The sequence below is a fragment of the Morus notabilis genome, unplaced genomic scaffold, assembly GCF_000414095.1.
Source record: "Morus notabilis unplaced genomic scaffold, ASM41409v2 Scaffold3, whole genome shotgun sequence".
NCBI classification, from domain to species: domain Eukaryota; kingdom Viridiplantae; phylum Streptophyta; class Magnoliopsida; order Rosales; family Moraceae; genus Morus; species Morus notabilis.
The window spans coordinates 457,404-465,925 of NW_010359918.1; the positions used below are offsets into that span (position 1 = coordinate 457,404).

Sequence of the window (8,522 nt, forward strand, 5' to 3'; positions counted from 1 at the left end):
CATCGATTTGTATGTTTTTAATAAAGAAATTTATCTTCTTTGAAAATTTTTGTGAAAAAGCAATTGATTTTTTTTGAGGTATCAAGGTATATATTTGATACACTAGTTTTTATGGTATATTTGATACACTTTGAATGTTCTTGTATATATTTAATGAGATGTTGATAAATTTTCTAAATAAGTTAAAAATATATTTCCCTTATTTGAATAAACTTTTCCTTCTTTTTTTTACTCTCTCTCCTCTCACCTCATAAATAAGAAGAGAGAGAAAAAAGAAATCTTGTGCAGAGAGCCTGAGCCCTCTCTCTCTCTCGCAAGAAGACAGGGACTTGCTTTCTCTCTATAAATACCACTTCTCTCTTGTCTCTGTACTTCTTTATCTCTGTTTTGTCACTCTTCTTCACTACACTCTCTCTCCTCTTCTCTCCTCTCCTCTAACAACAACAATACAACTCCATCTGTATACTGCCGAGAAACGTGAACAACCAGACCAGAGGAGGAAAACCAAAAAAGAAAAAGGAAAATAAGAGAGGAGTTGTTTTCTTGTTTTTGTTATTGTGGGTCTTTCTGGTAAGCACAATGTCGGCTTTGAAAGACGAAGATCCTCGCATTCATGGCATCAAAACTAAGATTCGCGTTGTCCCCAATTTCCCTAAGCCTGGTTTCTTTCTTCTCTCTTACTCTCTTTTTCCTTTTTTATTTCTTTAGAGAAAAAAAAGATTTTTTTTTTTTGGAGAAAAGAGAGCTTGTTGAAAACCCAAGTATATTTGACTTTGATTCTGAGATGGTTTTCATTTTCTTTGGAAAAGCAACGGCCTTTGATGGCTAAACCCAAAAAAGAAAAAGAAAAAATCCTTTTTTCTTTTGTTTCTTTTCTTCTTCAGTTTGCTTCTTCTTTTGTTTTTCCTTTTCCCACCAAATAAAGGCTCTTCTTTTATGCTCTTTTCTTGTGTTTCTTTTCTTCTTTTTTTGTTTTGTTTTTGTTTTGTCTTTTTAAGGGGCTGTGCAATGTGCAGGTATTATGTTTCAAGACATCACAACTTTACTGCTCGACCCAAAAGCCTTCAAGGACACCATTGATTTATTCGTTGAGAGATACAAAGGCAAAAACATTTCGGTTGTTGCAGGTAACCCAACAAAAAAGAAATGTTTTCCAAGATGGGATATTTTTTTCTTTCTTTCTTTCTTTCTTTTTTTTTTTTCTTTTTCATTCACCTTAGGAAGGGAAGGAACCAAAAAAAAAAAAAAGAAAAAAAAAAGAAAAGAGCTTGAAGTTGAACAATTTGATCTAAAGCCATTGGAAGAACTTTGAAGGAGGGTGGTGGGGTCCATTGCTTGCGAGAAAAGTAGGTCTGAATGATGTAAGAAAACAAAAATAAAATAGAAAGATAAAGATTGCCGTAAATATTTTTGGCATAAGTTTCTGGTTGTCTCTTTGGAATGCTTTTGAGGGACATTATGGAATGGAAGTGACTGTGGCTGTGGGTTTTTGGTGGAGTGATTTCTTGTTTGACTATGGCTTGGGGTTGGTTGGGGTGTGTGGTTGGGGGGGGGGGGGGGTGGGGGGGGGGTGCCACTCATGGCTCTCGCCACTCATGGCTCTCTTTTTTCCCTCTCAACTTCTTATTTTTGGGCGGCTCACATTCTCTCTCTCTCTCTCTTAAGCATGTGCTTGGATCCAATTTGCAAGCATGGTGGTTGGTGATGGATGCCCACCTTGTGAAAAAAATTGTGGGACCCCCCTTCTGATGCTAGAGTTTCAATTCCCTCTAATTGTTTGTTTTGTTTTGTTTTTTTGGCTTGGCATCGCTTCATTATAGTGTGGCTTTCCGCCCACAAGGATAATCTGATTATGTATGTGCCTGAATGTATTCTCTTTTCTGTTAGATATTAACTTGGTGAATTGTTTTTTTGTTTTCTTTATGTTCTTTACCAGCTTTAACCCCTCGAAAATTGACCCCCCCTAAGAAGAAACAAGGGTATTTTGTTTTTTCGCCCTTTCTTCTTTTGCTTAAACATGTGAATGTTTAGACTTTGATTCATTTACATTGTTGAAGACAAGGAAGAAAATCAAACCTTACTTAGAAACCGGAGTCTCTAGTGGCCGTGAATTTCACTCTTATCACACTTTGGTTGACTGTGTTGTATAATCAGAGGCCTTGGTTCTATGTATACTTAGACAGAGAGCCCCGTTTGAAATAGCTTTTGCTTGTGCTTTTAGCTACTCGAAAAAGAAGTAAAAGTTTTGACTTTTCCATCCGTGTTTGAAACCATAATTTTGAAAGAACTTAATAAGTGGACAAAAATGATAATTAAATTTATTATAAATCAATCAAAATATTAGAATGAAGTTTATTAAATATTATTATTTGAAGATCCAGTACTAAGTAGAAGTTTCAAAGTCATATTTTCGGACTTTGGGTGAATGTTTTTCCGGTGGCGTTCTTCTAAAAGGTGGCTCTAAACACTCCGAGAGGCTTCTTCTGGACCCAAGAAGTCAAAAGCTAGTTCTAGGAAGTCATGCCAAACATTCCCATGTACTTTTGGTTATTGACTCAAAGTGGAGCTGAAAATTTCTCGTGATTTCTCATTATTGTTGGTCCTTGTTTCTTAATAATTTTATTTCCATCATAGATGATTCCTTGGTGTTTTGTCTTTAACACATTTGTGTCCTTGGATCTGGCACTTTGTGAGCTTGTGTGGACGTATACTGTCCTCTTGAATATTATAACTATTTTGGAATCTTCTCTTGCAAAAAAATATCATCACATGGTTAAGATGAAAGCAAACCACTTGAAGGATAAGGATTAGAGTTTTCTTGTCTGTTGTCACTATAACTGATGTTACCTCGGAAGTTAATTGCATGTGCTCTTCAATTCTCATATTATAACCCTTTGTGCATTTCAAACCTTTTTGCTCAAGTTAATTGCATGTGCCTTTTATATATTGTTGGAGCCTTGTGTCATTTCCATACTTTTGTAAGGGTTGAAAACTTTTTTTGGCCCGGCTTATGAGTCTCTATCAGAGGCATACTTTTCCACGTTCAGTGTTGAAAAATCTGTTAAAAGCACCTTTCTTTCTTTAACATGATGTATTGCCACTGTATTTTCAACAAATTGTTAAGAATGTTCCTCAATCCTAAGGCTCCGTTTGGTAGGAGGGATGGAGACTAGGTATGATGGAGAGTAAGAAGGATGGAGGGGTTATAGTAATCCTTCATGTTGTTTAGTACAAGTGAGGGAGAGTTGAAAGGATGGATGATAGTTGTTTGTCGACTTATTATATTGTCCATTTTGTTTATTTGGCAATAATTTCTTTAGGGGTAAAATACACTTTTAGTTTTAAAATTGGATGGATTGGTTAGATCCTTCCATTGATGGAAGGATCCAAATTGGTGGGCGCGGAGGGATACTCCCTCCCTCCATGCCTCCTCTCTCTCCTCTCATCCGTCCAACTAAACAAGGGAATTGTTTTCTCCCCCCACCTCTCTCCCTCCCTCCGTCTCTCCCTCCTACCAAACACACTCTAAAGGTCAGTCCGTCAATTCTATGAAGTGGGGGGCTTGAATGTGATTGAACATCGGATAGAGAACACTATATCCTAATTCAAACTAAAATTCTGTCCACAATCCAAGGCCAAATTTCGCAAATGAAATTCAATTTTCTTTTTATCTTTCACTGTACTTTGCCCCTTAATTCCTCTAGAAGTTAAATTTACCTTGGTTGCTGTGGTGATGCAACATATTCTTAACCAAGTTGTTAACTTATGTACTTAGTTGAGCTAAAGGGTGTTCTAACATTCCCAAATTTTCATCTGAAATATGTTTCCATTTTTGTTTCTGCAGGAATCGAAGCTCGGGGTTTTATATTTGGTCCTCCCATTGCGTTGGCCATAGGAGCAAAGTTTGTTCCACTGAGGAAACCAAGGAAGTTGCCCGGTAAACCTGAATTCCCATATAATTATATACTCCACATCGTGTTATGCCTGGATTATGTTGCTTAGGGTATTCGCGTTGACCTGATCTGCAGCCCATCTTAGATGTTTTCTCTTCTTTTTTTTTTTCCTATGGCTTTTGTTTATTATCATCTAGTTGCATGTAAAATATATTTGTGTCACACTCTGTCTCACGTGTACGGGTAATTGTGTCGTCAGCATCAGTTAGAATTTAGATAGACCCAACAAGCAATATGTGCATATTTGTTTGTGAGCTGGAAACATATTTCTTTACGAGGTTCAAACTCAGGACCTCTTGTTGTGATACTATGTTAATACAGGGTTCAAACTCGGGACCTCTTGGTTTGATGCCATGTTTGTTTACTGTTTCTCCCAATAGCTTGAGCTATTAGGAAGTTGCCCAATATTAGTTTTTTGTTTTCTAATACAAGTTGGTGGTCTTCGAAAAGCATTACAAACGAGGGTTTGTTTCATGTATAAACTTTAGCCATTTACCTTCCTTTTCTTCAAATATTGAAATATCATGAACAATGGCCAAAGGCTAGATTGTCACTGTAAATATATACAACTTGCCAGGTGAGGTTATCTTCAAAGAGTATACATTGGAATACGGAAAGGACCGTCTTGAGATGCATGTAGGAGCAGTTGAACCCGGTGAACATGCTTTGGTGGTTGATGATTTGATTGCCACCGGGGGAACACTCTGTGCTGCAATGAATTTATTGGGTAATTTTACCAGACAATTTGCATTCCAAATATTGAACGAATAGATGCCTTCTTTTATGGCATTCTTCTTTATAACTTGTACGTGCATGAGCTTGTTTTGTTCATGAAGGGAAACAAAAGAGTATATCTTGTGAAAAATTCATGTCATTCCTTATTTGCTTATGCAAATCATGATATGATTATGTTATCGAAGTACTATTGTGTTAGTGCATGTGCTAGTATTTTTTTGTAGTGACATAAGTATATTGTTTCACAGAACGTGTGGGAGCAGAGGTAGTTGAATGCGCATGCGTCATTGAATTACCAGATTTACAGGTGCGTTGTTTAAAATCATAATCATAATTTAGTCCTTAAATTTACATGGCAATAGCACTTAAATCATTATTTTGAATGGAATAATCACTTTTCTAGCACATGTGCCCTTAAGCTTTTTGTGATTTGATACTTCTCTGAAAAAATCATAATTATTATTTTTTATTTGGCAATTTAGTTCTTGAATTAGTCCCGAAATCTTTTAAAATTTAAGCGATTGCCAAGAGAAAAATGATCGAGAATGAAAGTGTGAAATTATGAAAAATTCAGGGACACAAGTGCTAAAATAACCTTTGGCTTTTGCTTAAGGGATAAATAGGAGTTAATTAAATGTGTGTGATATTGGTTGCAGGGTCGTGAGAGATTGAACGGTAAGCCACTGTATGTACTGGTGGAATCACATTAATCCAAATCCAAATCAAAATCAAAATCAAATCAAGCTGAGAAGGAGGATTATAATAGTGCCCACCAACTTCAACTTCAACTTCAACTTCAACTTCGACTGCAGTGCTCAGACCAACACGAAAATGTACATTTAAGAGTCGCATTTATTGGCTACTTTTCTTGGGATCTGATTGCATTCAGTCCTGAGTCTTACCCCCACCATTTTACCAGTTTCTTCTTCTGAATATTGATTTATTGAAAAAAAAAAAAGAAATTTTAAGTGTTGGCGATTGGGACCCTTCATTTTTACCTAGTAGCATATAGTGCAAAATTATGGAAAGGGCTTTGATTTTGAGAAAAATGCTTCGTAGGGACTCTTGATTTTTTTTTTTTATTTATTTGAGTAAATGAAGTTGATAATGATCCCATCCTATATTGGTGGTGGGTTTCATTTCATTTATATGCTGAGCCTCTCATGGTGTGTGTGTGTTCTTAACACAAAGCAGAGATTGAGGAGAGCTCAAATTATGTGCTGGTGTATATGATTGATTGGTATTTGGTAAGACCATTTATTTAATATATGGCCCTTGACTGAATTCCATGGTTGTTTTCTGTTTGCCACATTATGCATCAAGAATTGCAGATACATAAGAAACATTAAGTTGTGACCTCATCATCTTGTAAGAGGGTATTGCATAGTATGAACCGTTTTCGTTTCATTAAATTCTATTAAACTGTGAAAAAAAAAGTTTAAAAAAAGGTTAATTTTACAAATGGTTTTTGAAATTTAGTCGTTCTTGATTTTTTAAACTTCACACAATTAGTTTTTGAAATTTTAATCTATTTAGTGTTAAATATTTAACGGAATACGTAGAAATTATGGATGAAAATTAAAAACACATAAAGTTCAAAGATTGAAATAATAAAAAAATTAAAAGTTAATTTTTAGAGACTTAAAATTTTAGTTATTTTTAATTTTAGATTTTAATTTACACAGATTTTATTACATTTTAACGCTTAATTGATAGAAGGATAAAAATAAAAATAAAATAAAATCTTAGGGACTAAATATGTGACGTTTAAAACGTCTGGAATTAAAATGGATTGAATATAAACCTATTGACTATTTGCGGAATAATAAAATTGTGGTTCAAAATCAAATTGTGAAACAAATTAATATGCCTTTGTCTTTATGAATTGGCTTGGGGCCCCGGGGAATTGGAATTTGGGCTGGTGGTCCAATTAATTGTCACCACTCACCACTGAAAATTGCTGGAGAACTTGGGGAAGCTTCTTTATGGGCCACAACAAATTCGGCCTTTTGTGCAAGACAAATCGTTTTCTCACAAGTAATCTTCACAAATATCCTTAAAAGTACTTAAGTCAAGATTTTTTATTTTTTAGTTAAATAATTATATTAATAAAATGGTATTTATTAAAAATAAAGGGTAATGGTTTAAACTTGTACACTTTTAAAAGTAAATTCTCTATTTTTTCTTTTTTCTCTCTCAGACTATATGTCTCTAAACAGATTGAGATTGGAGAGTAAAAGTATAAATTAGAACAGAAATTTGATAATATCTAATGGTTTAGAAATGTTATGCATTTATAGTTTTTTTTTTCTTTTTTAAAATATTCTTAATGGGAAACATGAGTTAAATTTTTAATCTTAAGATGTGCTTCTTTTCGGGAACGTGGATTTTTAAGCAATCTAACAACATACAAACTTCCTACAAGGTGTAACATGTCCTTCAAAGATTGTGACCTTATACCGAATGTCTATCCTAAACCCCTTTGGTCTTCCATTTTGTCCCAAGCAGACAAAAAGCTTTCTGCTCCAATTGCCTAAACTTTGCCTTGTGGTTTGTTAATTCAACCAAACATTTGAGCAGGTGAACTGGGCAGTTAAAACCAGAGGGATGTTAAGTGATAAATCATCCTTCATTGGTTTAGTTACTTCTCTTCAACAACCAAACAAACAAACCAATTGTTTGTTACTCTCTATGTTCATAGTTTGATATGTTGACTATATTAACATGATATATTATTATTTAAACAGAATGTGACAGAAAGAGTGATGCAATAAATAGTGAAATTCACGTGTCAGACAGAGTGACAAAAAAAATGTGATTATAGAGTTCACGTTTAAATAGTTAATACAGAGAGTAGACTTAAAAAGTATCTCTCGACGTTAGCATTTCTCTTATAACAAAACTACTCGTTATTTGTTGGGCTTTACATATTCTGGTTATTTGCATAGTTTTGAGCCACGAAGCATGTTCTTGGTGTCATGTCAACACTATTAGTTCGATCAACTTTCTTTTTTGGTAGTTTAAAATAGCTGATTTTTCAGTTTTTTTCTTAGCTTGCCGATGCATATATTTAAGAACGTTTGCCAGTTTTGATTATTCAAATTTAAAAACTTTTTTTTTAATAGAAATAAAAGAAAAGCGAATAATCAAAAAGTTTTTGAATCCTTATGTAGGCTTCATAGTCTACACTATGAATACTTCAAAGGTATGGAATATATGGAGAAACAAAAGGTGTTCAAACTCTTGAGAATCCTAGGAGGAAAATCCTGGAACATAGAGAATCAACCATGCATTGGGACAAGGGTAAAAAGGATAAATAAAAAATCTAACCTTGTGGGGAAATATGAACTTCCTCTAAAAGTGGGTTGATTTTTTTAATACATGAGTTATATTTTTACACCTATGTAACATACTAATTTTTCAAATCTCACAGGCGTCTCTTTAATTAGTGTTGAAACTTTTTTGACTTTTCTAGTTCAACCTTTAGTATGCCAAAAGAAAGGGAAACCATTTTATCATATGTGGAGTGTAGAAATCTTGACAATGGGGTTTAATAGTTCTATCATAATATTGGTAAAGATCATAGCTTGAGAGCCCTTTTTTTGCTATTGAAATCACTATAAATTAGTAATCATCTTTGCTTCAATCTTCGCTAATAACTTTTGATGTGTTCCTAGTATACTTTATACGTGTTTCTTAGAGGCATTACAGCCTTTAAGCCTCAACCAATGTAATGGTTATAAGCTTTGCTTTATCCTTAAGCTTACTACATTATACGTAATGATATCAAAGAGCACAACTAACATTGTATAACTAAGTGCCCCCCCCCCCCCC

The 8,522-nt window shown here is 34.4% G+C and overlaps 1 protein-coding gene across 1 annotated transcript; it reads left to right on the top strand.

Annotated features, from left to right (window-relative positions):
- Window positions 1–401: 401 nt before the first annotated feature.
- LOC21401991 (adenine phosphoribosyltransferase 3) lies at window positions 402–5,906 on the top strand. The gene is made up of 6 exons (XM_024163846.1): window positions 402–661; window positions 1,017–1,127; window positions 3,845–3,937; window positions 4,531–4,680; window positions 4,937–4,995; window positions 5,345–5,906. Exons 1-6 carry the CDS (start codon window positions 580–582, stop codon window positions 5,396–5,398), a joined length of 549 nt encoding a protein of 182 aa, XP_024019614.1. The 5' UTR covers window positions 402–579; the 3' UTR covers window positions 5,399–5,906.
- The last annotated feature ends 2,616 nt before the right edge of the window (window positions 5,907–8,522 follow it).

What these genes read in the sequence shown, in the direction of transcription:
- LOC21401991 (XM_024163846.1), top strand. Translation starts at nt 580, where the DNA reads ATGTCGGCTTTGAAAGACGAAGATCCTCGCATTCATGGCATCAAAACT. An exon ending in AAACATTTCGGTTGTTGCAG is followed by an intron (nt 1,128 to 3,844) that starts GTAACCCAACAA and finishes TTGTTTCTGCAG; the next exon opens with GAATCGAAGCTCGGGGTTTT. An exon ending in TTGAATTACCAGATTTACAG is followed by an intron (nt 4,996 to 5,344) that starts GTGCGTTGTTTA and finishes TATTGGTTGCAG; the next exon opens with GGTCGTGAGAGATTGAACGG.